The sequence below is a fragment of the Coregonus clupeaformis genome, unplaced genomic scaffold, assembly GCF_020615455.1.
Source record: "Coregonus clupeaformis isolate EN_2021a unplaced genomic scaffold, ASM2061545v1 scaf0702, whole genome shotgun sequence".
In the NCBI taxonomy this organism is placed as follows: domain Eukaryota; kingdom Metazoa; phylum Chordata; class Actinopteri; order Salmoniformes; family Salmonidae; genus Coregonus; species Coregonus clupeaformis.
The window spans coordinates 73610-89009 of record NW_025534157.1 but is presented as its reverse complement, the minus strand read 5'-3'; the positions used below and the strand labels follow the sequence as shown (position 1 = coordinate 89009).

Sequence of the window (15400 nt, the reverse complement as noted above, 5' to 3'; positions counted from 1 at the left end):
TGAGACATATAGACAGTGTTGAGCTGTGGAAGACATATAGACAGTGTTGAGCTGTGGAAGACATATGGACAGTGTTGAGCTGAGACATATAGACAGTGTTGAGCTGAGACATATAGACAGTGTTGAGCTGAGACATATAGACAGTGTTGAGCTGAGACATATAGACAGTGTTGAGCTGAGACATTTAGACAGTGTTGAGCTGAGGAAGACATATGGACAGTGTTGAGCTGTGGAAGACATATGGACAGTGTTGAGCTGAGACATATAGACAGTGTTGAGCTGAGGAAGACATATGGACAGTGTTGAGCTGTGGAAGACATATGGACAGTGTTGAGCTGAGACATATAGACAGTGTTGAGCTGTGGAAGACATATAGACAGTGTTGAGCTGAGACATATAGACAGTGTTGAGCTGTGGAAGACATATAGACAGTGTTGAGCTGAGACATATAGACAGTGTTGAGCTGAGAAGACATATGGACAGTGTTGAGCTGTGGAAGACATATGGACAGTGTTGAGCTGAGACATTTAGACAGTGTTGAGCTGAGACATATAGACAGTGTTGAGCTGAGACATATAGACAGTGTTGAGCTGTGGAAGACATATAGACAGTGTTGAGCTGTGGAAGACATATAGACAGTGTTGAGCTGAGACATTTAGACAGTGTTGAGCTGAGACATATAAACAGTGTTGAGCTGAGACATATAGACAGTGTTGAGCTGTGGAAGACATATAGACAGTGTTGAGCTGTGGAAGACATATAGACAGTGTTGAGCTGAGACATATAGACAGTGTTGAGCTGAGACAAATAGACAGTGTTGAGCTGAGACATATAGACAGTGTTGAGCTGAGACATAGACAGTGTTGAGCTGAGACATTTAGACAGTGTTGAGCTGAGACATATAGACAGTGTTGAGCTGTGGAAGACATATAGACAGTGTTGAGCTGAGACATATAGACAGTGTTGAGCTGAGACATATAGACAGTGTTGAGCTGTGGAAGACATATAGACAGTGTTGAGCTGTGGAAGACATATAGACAGTGTTGAGCTGAGACATTTAGACAGTGTTGAGCTGAGACATATAGACAGTGTTGAGCTGTGGAAGACATATAGACAGTGTTGAGCTGTGGAAGACATATAGACAGTGTTGAGCTGAGACATTTAGACAGTGTTGAGCTGAGACAAATAGACAGTGTTGAGCTGAGACATATAGACAGTGTTGAGCTGAGACATATAGACAGTGTTGAGCTGAGACATATAGACAGTGTTGAGCTGAGACATTTAGACAGTGTCGAGCTGTGGAAGACATATAGACAGTGTTGAGCTGTGGAAGACATATGGACAGTGTTGAGCTGAGACATATAGACAGTGTTGAGCTGAGACATATGGACAGTGTTGAGCTGAGACATTTAGACAGTGTTGAGCTGTGGAAGACATATGGACAGTGTTGAGCTGTGGAAGACATATGGACAGTGTTGAGCTGTGGAAGACATATAGACAGTGTTGAGCTGTGGAAGACATATGGACAGTGTTGAGCTGTGGAAGACATATAGACAGTGTTGAGCTGAGACATATAGACAGTGTTGAGCTGTGGAAGACATATAGACAGTGTTGAGCTGTGGAAGACATATAGACAGTGTTGAGCTGAGACATATAGACAGTGTTGAGCTGAGACATATAGACAGTGTTGAGCTGAGACATATGGACAGTGTTGAGCTGAGACATATAGACAGTGTTGAGCTGTGGAAGACATATGGACAGTGTTGAGCTGAGACATATAGACAGTGTTGAGCTGAGACATATAGACAGTGTTGAGCTGAGACATATAGACAGTGTTGAGCTGAGACATATAGACAGTGTTGAGCTGAGACATTTAGACAGTGTTGAGCTGAGGAAGACATATGGACAGTGTTGAGCTGTGGAAGACATATGGACAGTGTTGAGCTGAGACATATAGACAGTGTTGAGCTGAGGAAGACATATGGACAGTGTTGAGCTGTGGAAGACATATGGACAGTGTTGAGCTGAGACATATAGACAGTGTTGAGCTTTGGAAGACATATAGACAGTGTTGAGCTGAGACATATAGACAGTGTTGAGCTGTGGAAGACATATAGACAGTGTTGAGCTGAGACATATAGACAGTGTTGAGCTGAGGAAGACATATGGACAGTGTTGAGCTGTGGAAGACATATGGACAGTGTTGAGCTGAGACATTTAGACAGTGTTGAGCTGAGACATATAGACAGTGTTGAGCTGAGACATATAGACAGTGTTGAGCTGTGGAAGACATATAGACAGTGTTGAGCTGTGGAAGACATATAGACAGTGTTGAGCTGAGACATTTAGACAGTGTTGAGCTGAGACATATAAACAGTGTTGAGCTGAGACATATAGACAGTGTTGAGCTGTGGAAGACATATAGACAGTGTTGAGCTGTGGAAGACATATAGACAGTGTTGAGCTGAGACATATAGACAGTGTTGAGCTGAGACAAATAGACAGTGTTGAGCTGAGACATATAGACAGTGTTGAGCTGAGACATATAGACAGTGTTGAGCTGAGACATTTAGACAGTGTTGAGCTGTGGAAGACATATAGACAGTGTTGAGCTGTGGAAGACATATAGACAGTGTTGAGCTGAGACATATAGACAGTGTTGAGCTGTGGAAGACATATAGACAGTGTTGAGCTGTGGAAGACATATAGACAGTGTTGAGCTGTGGAAGACATATAGACAGTGTTGAGCTGAGACATTTAGACAGTGTTGAGCTGAGACATATAGACAGTGTTGAGCTGTGGAAGACATATAGACAGTGTTGAGCTGTGGAAGACATATAGACAGTGTTGAGCTGAGACATTTAGACAGTGTTGAGCTGAGACAAATAGACAGTGTTGAGCTGAGACATATAGACAGTGTTGAGCTGAGACATATAGACAGTGTTGAGCTGAGACATATAGACAGTGTTGAGCTGAGACATTTAGACAGTGTCGAGCTGTGGAAGACATATAGACAGTGTTGAGCTGTGGAAGACATATGGACAGTGTTGAGCTGAGACATATAGACAGTGTTGAGCTGAGACATATGGACAGTGTTGAGCTGAGACATTTAGACAGTGTTGAGCTGTGGAAGACATATGGACAGTGTTGAGCTGTGGAAGACATATGGACAGTGTTGAGCTGTGGAAGACATATAGACAGTGTTGAGCTGTGGAAGACATATGGACAGTGTTGAGCTGTGGAAGACATATAGACAGTGTTGAGCTGAGACATATAGACAGTGTTGAGCTGTGGAAGACATATAGACAGTGTTGAGCTGTGGAAGACATATAGACAGTGTTGAGCTGAGACATATAGACAGTGTTGAGCTGAGACATATAGACAGTGTTGAGCTGAGACATATAGACAGTGTTGAGCTGTGGAAGACATATAGACAGTGTTGAGCTGAGACATATAGACAGTGTTGAGCTGAGGAAGACATATGGACAGTGTTGAGCTGTGGAAGACATATGGACAGTGTTGAGCTGAGACATTTAGACAGTGTTGAGCTGTGGAAGACATATGGACAGTGTTGAGCTGAGACATATAGACAGTGTTGAGCTGTGGAAGACAAATAGACAGTGTTGAGCTGAGACATATAGACAGTGTTGAGCTGAGACATATAGAAAGTGTTGAGCTGTGGAAGACATTTGGACAGTGTTGAGCTGAGACATTTAGACAGTGTTGAGCTGAGACATATAGACAGTGTTGAGCTGTGGAAGACATATAGACAGTGTTGAGCTGAGACATATAGACAGTGTTGAGCTGTGGAAGACAAATAGACAGTGTTGAGCTGAGACATATAGACAGTGTTGAGCTGAGACATATAGACAGTGTTGAGCTGTGGAAGACATATGGACAGTGTTGAGCTGAGACATTTAGACAGTGTTGAGCTGAGACATATAGACAGTGTTGAGCTGAGACATATAGACAGTGTTGAGCTGAGGAAGACATATGGACAGTGTTGAGCTGTGGAAGACATATGGACAGTGTTGAGCTGAGACATTTAGACAGTGTTGAGCTGTGGAAGACATATGGACAGTGTTGAGCTGAGACATATAGACAGTGTTGAGCTGTGGAAGACAAATAGACAGTGTTGAGCTGAGACATATAGACAGTGTTGAGCTGAGACATATAGAAAGTGTTGAGCTGTGGAAGACATTTGGACAGTGTTGAGCTGAGACATTTAGACAGTGTTGAGCTGAGACATATAGACAGTGTTGAGCTGTGGAAGACATATAGACAGTGTTGAGCTGAGACATATAGACAGTGTTGAGCTGTGGAAGACAAATAGACAGTGTTGAGCTGAGACATATAGACAGTGTTGAGCTGAGACATATAGACAGTGTTGAGCTGTGGAAGACATATGGACAGTGTTGAGCTGAGACATTTAGACAGTGTTGAGCTGAGACATATAGACAGTGTTGAGCTGAGACATATAGACAGTGTTGAGCTGTGGAAGACATATAGACAGTGTTGAGCTGTGGAAGACATATAGACAGTGTTGAGCTGAGACATATAGACAGTGTTGAGCTGTGGAAGACATATAAACAGTGTTGAGCTGAGACATATAGACAGTGTTGAGCTGAGACATTTAGACAGTGTTGAGCTGAGACATATAGACAGTGTTGAGCTGAGACATATAGACAGTGTTGAGCTGAGACATATAGACAGTGTTGAGCTGTGGAAGACATATAGACAGTGTTGAGCTGAGACATATAGACAGTGTTGAGCTGAGACATTTAGACAGTGTTGAGCTGTGGAAGACATATAGACAGTGTTGAGCTGAGACATATAGACAGTGTTGAGCTGAGACATATAGACAGTGTTGAGCTGAGACATATAGACAGTGTTGAGCTGAGACATATAGACAGTGTTGAGCTGAGACATATAGACAGTGTTGAGCTGTGGAAGACATATGGACAGTGTTGAGCTGAGACATTTAGACAGTGTTGAGCTGTGACATATGGACAGTGTTGAGCTGAGACATATAGACAGTGTTGAGCTGTGGAAGACATATAGACAGTGTTGAGCTGTGGAAGACATTTAGACAGTGTTGAGCTGAGACATATAGACAGTGTTGAGCTGAGACATATAGACAGTGTTGAGCTGTGGAAGACATATAGACAGTGTTGAGCTGAGACATATAGACAGTGTTGAGCTGTGGAAGACATATAGACAGTGTTGAGCTGAGACATATAGACAGTGTTGAGCTGTGGAAGACATTTAGACAGTGTTGAGCTGAGACATATAGACAGTGTTGAGCTGTGGAAGACATATGGACAGTGTTGAGCTGAGACATTTAGACAGTGTTGAGCTGTGGAAGACATATAGACAGTGTTGAGCTGAGACATATAGACAGTGTTGAGCTGTGGAAGACATATGGACAGTGTTGAGCTGAGACATATAGACAGTGTTGAGCTGTGGAAGACATATAGACAGTGTTGAGCTGTGGAAGACATATGGACAGTGTTCTGGATAATATATGATCAGGGATGGTTTTGTTTACTAGCCCTGGTCGAAACTCTGGGCGATGCCATATTTGAAAAGACAAAATGTATCTCGCCGGCTGGCTAGTTCGGCAACCTTTCTTCTAGCCTGGTCTGAAAAGTACTAGCCTCACTAGCTTAATATCCATCCCTTTACATGAGTGGTATATATGAGTGTTATATATGAGTGTTATATATTAGTGGTATATATGAGTGTTATATATGAGTGTTATATATGAGTGTTAACTAACCAGATGGTGTTTGTCCCAGTTTACCCATCTCTAGAGTCTGAAGAAGATAACCCTGTCTTCAAATCCAGATCCAAGAAGAGGAAAGGCTCAGACACTCCATACAGCCCCACAGGTACACTACACCTGTCACTACTATAGACTATAGATCTGCTCAACATACGGTGCATTCGGAAAGGCTCAGACACTCCATACAGCCCCACAGGTACACTACACCTGTCACTACTATAGACTATAGATCTGCTCAACATACGGTGCATTCGGAAAGGCTCAGACACTCCATACAGCCCCACAGGTACACTACACCTGTCACTACTATAGACTATAGATCTGCTCAACGTACGGTGCATTCGGAAAGGCTCAGACACTCCATACAGCCCCACAGGTACACTACACCTGTCACTACTATAGACTATAGATCTGCTCAACGTATGGTGCATTCGGAAAGGCTCAGACACTCCATACAGCCCCACAGGTACTCTACACCTGCCACTACTATAGACTATAGATCTGCTCAACATACGGTGCATTCGGAAAGGCTCAGACACTCCATACAGCCCCACAGGTACACTACACCTGTCACTACTATAGACTATAGATCTGCTCAACATACGGTGCATTCGGAAAGGCTCAGACACTCCATACAGCCCCCACAGGTACACTACACCTGTCACTACTATAGACTATAGATCTGCTCAACATACGGTGCATTCGGAAAGGCTCAGACACTCCATACAGCCCCACAGGTACACTACACCTGTCACTACTATAGACTATAGATCTGCTCAACATACGGTGCATTCGGAAAGGCTCAGACACTCCATACAGCCCCACAGGTACACTACACCTGTCACTACTATAGACTATAGATCTGCTCAACATACGGTGCATTCGGAAAGGCTCAGACACTCCATACAGCCCCACAGGTACACTACACCTGTCACTACTATAGACTATAGATCTGCTCAACGTACGGTGCATTCGGAAAGGCTCAGACACTCCATACAGCCCCACAGGTACACTACACCTGTCACTACTATAGACTATAGATCTGCTCAACATACGGTGCATTCGGAAAGGCTCAGACACTCCATACAGCCCCACAGGTACACTACACCTGCCACTACTATAGACTATAGATCTGCTCAACATACGGTGCATTCGGAAAGGCTCAGACACTCCATACAGCCCCACAGGTACACTACACCTGCCACTACTATAGACTATAGATCTGCTCAACATACGGTGCATTCGGAAAGGCTCAGACACTCCATACAGCCCCACAGGTACACTACACCTGTCACTACTATAGACTATAGATCTGCTCAACATACGGTGCATTCGGAAAGGCTCAGACACTCCATACAGCCCCACAGGTACACTACACCTGTCACTACTATAGACTATAGATCTGCTCAACATACGGTGCATTCGGAAAGGCTCAGACACTCCATACAGCCCCACAGGTACACTACACCTGTCACTACTATAGACTATAGATCTGCTCAACGTACGGTGCATTCGGAAAGGCTCAGACACTCCATACAGCCCCACAGGTACACTACACCTGTCACTACTATAGACTATAGATCTGCTCAACATACGGTGCATTCGGAAAGGCTCAGACACTCCATACAGCCCCACAGGTACACTACACCTGTCACTACTATAGACTATAGATCTGCTCAACATACGGTGCATTCGGAAAGGCTCAGACACTCCATACAGCCCCACAGGTACACTACACCTGCCACTACTATAGACTATAGATCTGCTCAACATACGGTGCATTCGGAAAGGCTCAGACACTCCATACAGCCCCACAGGTACACTACACCTGTCACTACTATAGACTATAGATCTGCTCAACATACGGTGCATTCGGAAAGGCTCAGACACTCCATACAGCCCCACAGGTACACTACACCTGTCACTACTATAGACTATAGATCTGCTCAACATACGGTGCATTCGGAAAGGCTCAGACACTCCATACAGCCCCACAGGTACACTACACCTGTCACTACTATAGACTATAGATCTGCTCAACATACGGTGCATTCGGAAAGGCTCAGACACTCCATACAGCCCCACAGGTACACTACACCTGTCACTACTATAGACTATAGATCTGCTCAACATACGGTGCATTCGGAAAGGCTCAGACACTCCATACAGCCCCACAGGTACACTACACCTGTCACTACTATAGACTATAGATCTGCTCAACATACGGTGCATTCGGAAAGGCTCAGACACTCCATACAGCCCCACAGGTACACTACACCTGTCACTACTATAGACTATAGATCTGCTCAACATACGGTGCATTCGGAAAGGCTCAGACACTCCATACAGCCCCACAGGTACACTACACCTGTCACTACTATAGACTATAGATCTGCTCAACATACGGTGCATTCGGAAAGGCTCAGACACTCCATACAGCCCCACAGGTACACTACACCTGTCACTACTATAGACTATAGATCTGCTCAACATACGGTGCATTCGGAAAGGCTCAGACACTCCATACAGCCCCACAGGTACACTACACCTGTCACTACTATAGACTATAGATCTGCTCAACATACGGTGCATTCGGAAAGGCTCAGACACTCCATACAGCCCCACAGGTACACTACACCTGTCACTACTATAGACTATAGATCTGCTCAACATACGGTGCATTCGGAAAGGCTCAGACACTCCATACAGCCCCACAGGTACACTACACCTGTCACTACTATAGACTATAGATCTGCTCAACATACGGTGCATTCGGAAAGGCTCAGACACTCCATACAGCCCCACAGGTACACTACACCTGCCACTACTATAGACTATAGATCTGCTCAACATACGGTGCATTCGGAAAGGCTCAGACACTCCATACAGCCCCACAGGTACACTACACCTGTCACTACTATAGACTATAGATCTGCTCAACATACGGTGCATTCGGAAAGGCTCAGACACTCCATACAGCCCCACAGGTACACTACACCTGTCACTACTATAGACTATAGATCTGCTCAACATACGGTGCATTCGGAAAGGCTCAGACACTCCATACAGCCCCACAGGTACACTACACCTGTCACTACTATAGACTATAGATCTGCTCAACATACGGTGCATTCGGAAAGGCTCAGACACTCCATACAGCCCCCACAGGTACACTACACCTGTCACTACTATAGACTATAGATCTGCTCAACATACGGTGCATTCGGAAAGGCTCAGACACTCCATACAGCCCCACAGGTACACTACACCTGTCACTACTATAGACTATAGATCTGCTCAACATACGGTGCATTCGGAAAGGCTCAGACACTCCATACAGCCCCACAGGTACACTACACCTGTCACTACTATAGACTATAGATCTGCTCAACATACGGTGCATTCGGAAAGGCTCAGACACTCCATACAGCCCCACAGGTACACTACACCTGTCACTACTATAGACTATAGATCTGCTCAACATACGGTGCATTCGGAAAGGCTCAGACACTCCATACAGCCCCACAGGTACACTACACCTGTCACTACTATAGACTATAGATCTGCTCAACATACGGTGCATTCGGAAAGGCTCAGACACTCCATACAGCCCCACAGGTACACTACACCTGTCACTACTATAGACTATAGATCTGCTCAACATACGGTGCATTCGGAAAGGCTCAGACACTCCATACAGCCCCCACAGGTACACTACACCTGTCACTACTATAGACTATAGATCTGCTCAACATACGGTGCATTCGGAAAGGCTCAGACACTCCATACAGCCCCACAGGTACACTACACCTGTCACTACTATAGACTATAGATCTGCTCAACATACGGTGCATTCGGAAAGGCTCAGACACTCCATACAGCCCCACAGGTACACTACACCTGTCACTACTATAGACTATAGATCTGCTCAACATACGGTGCATTCGGAAAGGCTCAGACACTCCATACAGCCCCACAGGTACACTACACCTGTCACTACTATAGACTATAGATCTGCTCAACATACGGTGCATTCGGAAAGGCTCAGACACTCCATACAGCCCCACAGGTACACTACACCTGTCACTACTATAGACTATAGATCTGCTCAACATACGGTGCATTCGGAAAGGCTCAGACACTCCATACAGCCCCACAGGTACACTACACCTGTCACTACTATAGACTATAGATCTGCTCAACATACGGTGCATTCGGAAAGGCTCAGACACTCCATACAGCCCCACAGGTACACTACACCTGTCACTACTATAGACTATAGATCTGCTCAACATACGGTGCATTCGGAAAGGCTCAGACACTCCATACAGCCCCACAGGTACACTACACCTGCCACTACTATAGACTATAGATCTGCTCAACATACGGTGCATTCGGAAAGGCTCAGACACTCCATACAGCCCCACAGGTACACTACACCTGTCACTACTATAGACTATAGATCTGCTCAACATACGGTGCATTCGGAAAGGCTCAGACACTCCATACAGCCCCACAGGTACACTACACCTGTCACTACTATAGACTATAGATCTGCTCAACATACGGTGCATTCGGAAAGGCTCAGACACTCCATACAGCCCCACAGGTACACTACACCTGTCACTACTATAGACTATAGATCTGCTCAACATACGGTGCATTCGGAAAGGCTCAGACACTCCATACAGCCCCACAGGTACACTACACCTGTCACTACTATAGACTATAGATCTGCTCAACATACGGTGCATTCGGAAAGGCTCAGACACTCCATACAGCCCCACAGGTACACTACACCTGTCACTACTATAGACTATAGATCTGCTCAACATACGGTGCATTCGGAAAGGCTCAGACACTCCATACAGCCCCACAGGTACACTACACCTGTCACTACTATAGACTATAGATCTGCTCAACATACGGTGCATTCGGAAAGGCTCAGACACTCCATACAGCCCCACAGGTACACTACACCTGTCACTACTATAGACTATAGATCTGCTCAACATACGGTGCATTCGGAAAGGCTCAGACACTCCATACAGCCCCACAGGTACACTACACCTGTCACTACTATAGACTATAGATCTGCTCAACATACGGTGCATTCGGAAAGGCTCAGACACTCCATACAGCCCCACAGGTACACTACACCTGTCACTACTATAGACTATAGATCTGCTCAACATACGGTGCATTCGGAAAGGCTCAGACACTCCATACAGCCCCACAGGTACACTACACCTGCCACTACTATAGACTATAGATCTGCTCAACATACGGTGCATTCGGAAAGGCTCAGACACTCCATACAGCCCCACAGGTACACTACACCTGTCACTACTATAGACTATAGATCTGCTCAACATACGGTGCATTCGGAAAGGCTCAGACACTCCATACAGCCCCCACAGGTACACTACACCTGTCACTACTATAGACTATAGATCTGCTCAACATACGGTGCATTCGGAAAGGCTCAGACACTCCATACAGCCCCACAGGTACACTACACCTGTCACTACTATAGACTATAGATCTGCTCAACATACGGTGCATTCGGAAAGGCTCAGACACTCCATACAGCCCCACAGGTACACTACACCTGTCACTACTATAGACTATAGATCTGCTCAACATACGGTGCATTCGGAAAGGCTCAGACACTCCATACAGCCCCACAGGTACACTACACCTGTCACTACTATAGACTATAGATCTGCTCAACATACGGTGCATTCGGAAAGGCTCAGACACTCCATACAGCCCCACAGGTACACTACACCTGTCACTACTATAGACTATAGATCTGCTCAACATACGGTGCATTCGGAAAGGCTCAGACACTCCATACAGCCCCACAGGTACACTACACCTGTCACTACTATAGACTATAGATCTGCTCAACATACGGTGCATTCGGAAAGGCTCAGACACTCCATACAGCCCCACAGGTACACTACACCTGTCACTACTATAGACTATAGATCTGCTCAACGTACGGTGCATTCGGAAAGGCTCAGACACTCCATACAGCCCCACAGGTACACTACACCTGTCACTACTATAGACTATAGATCTGCTCAACATACGGTGCATTCGGAAAGGCTCAGACACTCCATACAGCCCCACAGGTACACTACACCTGTCACTACTATAGACTATAGATCTGCTCAACGTACGGTGCATTCGGAAAGGCTCAGACACTCCATACAGCCCCACAGGTACACTACACCTGTCACTACTATAGACTATAGATCTGCTCAACATACGGTGCATTCGGAAAGGCTCAGACACTCCATACAGCCCCACAGGTACACTACACCTGTCACTACTATAGACTATAGATCTGCTCAACATACGGTGCATTCGGAAAGGCTCAGACACTCCATACAGCCCCACAGGTACACTACACCTGTCACTACTATAGACTATAGATCTGCTCAACATACGGTGCATTCGGAAAGGCTCAGACACTCCATACAGCCCCACAGGTACACTACACCTGCCACTACTATAGACTATAGATCTGCTCAACATACGGTGCATTCGGAAAGGCTCAGACACTCCATACAGCCCCACAGGTACACTACACCTGTCACTACTATAGACTATAGATCTGCTCAACGTACGGTGCATTCGGAAAGGCTCAGACACTCCATACAGCCCCACAGGTACACTACACCTGTCACTACTATAGACTATAGATCTGCTCAACATACGGTGCATTCGGAAAGGCTCAGACACTCCATACAGCCCCACAGGTACACTACACCTGTCACTACTATAGACTATAGATCTGCTCAACATACGGTGCATTCGGAAAGGCTCAGACACTCCATACAGCCCCACAGGTACACTACACCTGTCACTACTATAGACTATAGATCTGCTCAACATACGGTGCATTCGGAAAGGCTCAGACACTCCATACAGCCCCACAGGTACACTACACCTGTCACTACTATAGACTATAGATCTGCTCAACATACGGTGCATTCGGAAAGGCTCAGACACTCCATACAGCCCCACAGGTACACTACACCTGTCACTACTATAGACTATAGATCTGCTCAACATACGGTGCATTCGGAAAGGCTCAGACACTCCATACAGCCCCACAGGTACACTACACCTGTCACTACTATAGACTATAGATCTGCTCAACATACGGTGCATTCGGAAAGGCTCAGACACTCCATACAGCCCCACAGGTACACTACACCTGTCACTACTATAGACTATAGATCTGCTCAACATACGGTGCATTCGGAAAGGCTCAGACACTCCATACAGCCCCACAGGTACACTACACCTGTCACTACTATAGACTATAGATCTGCTCAACATACGGTGCATTCGGAAAGGCTCAGACACTCCATACAGCCCCACAGGTACACTACACCTGTCACTACTATAGACTATAGATCTGCTCAACATACGGTGCATTCGGAAAGGCTCAGACACTCCATACAGCCCCACAGGTACACTACACCTGTCACTACTATAGACTATAGATCTGCTCAACATACGGTGCATTCGGAAAGGCTCAGACACTCCATACAGCCCCACAGGTACACTACACCTGTCACTACTATAGACTATAGATCTGCTCAACATACGGTGCATTCGGAAAGGCTCAGACACTCCATACAGCCCCACAGGTACACTACACCTGTCACTACTATAGACTATAGATCTGCTCAACATACGGTGCATTCGGAAAGGCTCAGACACTCCATACAGCCCCACAGGTACACTACACCTGTCACTACTATAGACTATAGATCTGCTCAACATACGGTGCATTCGGAAAGGCTCAGACACTCCATACAGCCCCACAGGTACACTACACCTGTCACTACTATAGACTATAGATCTGCTCAACATACGGTGCATTCGGAAAGGCTCAGACACTCCATACAGCCCCACAGGTACACTACACCTGTCACTACTATAGACTATAGATCTGCTCAACATACGGTGCATTCGGAAAGGCTCAGACACTCCATACAGCCCCACAGGTACACTACACCTGTCACTACTATAGACTATAGATCTGCTCAACATACGGTGCATTCGGAAAGGCTCAGACACTCCATACAGCCCCACAGGTACACTACACCTGCCACTACTATAGACTATAGATCTGCTCAACATACGGTGCATTCGGAAAGGCTCAGACACTCCATACAGCCCCACAGGTACACTACACCTGTCACTACTATAGACTATAGATCTGCTCAACATACGGTGCATTCGGAAAGGCTCAGACACTCCATACAGCCCCACAGGTACACTACACCTGTCACTACTATAGACTATAGATCTGCTCAACATACGGTGCATTCGGAAAGGCTCAGACACTCCATACAGCCCCACAGGTACACTACACCTGTCACTACTATAGACTATAGATCTGCTCAACATACGGTGCATTCGGAAAGGCTCAGACACTCCATACAGCCCCACAGGTACACTACACCTGTCACTACTATAGACTATAGATCTGCTCAACATACGGTGCATTCGGAAAGGCTCAGACACTCCATACAGCCCCACAGGTACACTACACCTGTCACTACTATAGACTATAGATCTGCTCAACATACGGTGCATTCGGAAAGGCTCAGACACTCCATACAGCCCCACAGGTACACTACACCTGTCACTACTATAGACTATAGATCTGCTCAACATACGGTGCATTCGGAAAGGCTCAGACACTCCATACAGCCCCACAGGTACACTACACCTGTCACTACTATAGACTATAGATCTGCTCAACATACGGTGCATTCGGAAAGGCTCAGACACTCCATACAGCCCCACAGGTACACTACACCTGTCACTACTATAGACTATAGATCTGCTCAACATACGGTGCATTCGGAAAGGCTCAGACACTCCATACAGCCCCACAGGTACACTACACCTGTCACTACTATAGACTATAGATCTGCTCAACATACGGTGCATTCGGAAAGGCTCAGACACTCCATACAGCCCCACAGGTACACTACACCTGTCACTACTATAGACTATAGATCTGCTCAACATACGGTGCATTCGGAAAGGCTCAGACACTCCATACAGCCCCACAGGTACACTACACCTGTCACTACTATAGACTATAGATCTGCTCAACATACGGTGCATTCGGAAAGGCTCAGACACTCCATACAGCCCCACAGGTACACTACACCTGTCACTACTATAGACTATAGATCTGCTCAACATACGGTGCATTCGGAAAGGCTCAGACACTCCATACAGCCCCACAGGTACACTACACCTGTCACTACTATAGACTATAGATCTGCTCAACGTACGGTGCATTCGGAAAGGCTCAGACACTCCATACAGCCCCACAGGTACACTACACCTGTCACTACTATAGACTATAGATCTGCTCAACATACGGTGCATTCGGAAAGGCTCAGACACTCCATACAGCCCCACAGGTACACTACACCTGTCACTACTATAGACTATAGATCTGCTCAACGTACGGTGCATTCGGAAAGGCTCAGACACTCCATACAGCCCCACAGGTACACTACACCTGCCACTACTATAGACTATAGATCTGCTCAACATACGGTGCAT

The 15400-nt window shown here is 45.9% G+C and overlaps 1 protein-coding gene across 1 annotated transcript in view; it reads left to right on the top strand.

The window, feature by feature from the left end:
- The window catches only part of LOC121575388 (lysine-specific demethylase phf2), a 199830-nt gene that overhangs the window by 151887 nt on the left and 32543 nt on the right, over window positions 1-15400 (top strand). Inside the window, exon 19 of the mRNA XM_045216399.1 lies at window positions 5799-5891. Within this exon, the coding sequence (XP_045072334.1) occupies window positions 5799-5891 (93 nt within the window). The remainder of the gene's footprint in view (window positions 1-5798; window positions 5892-15400) is intronic.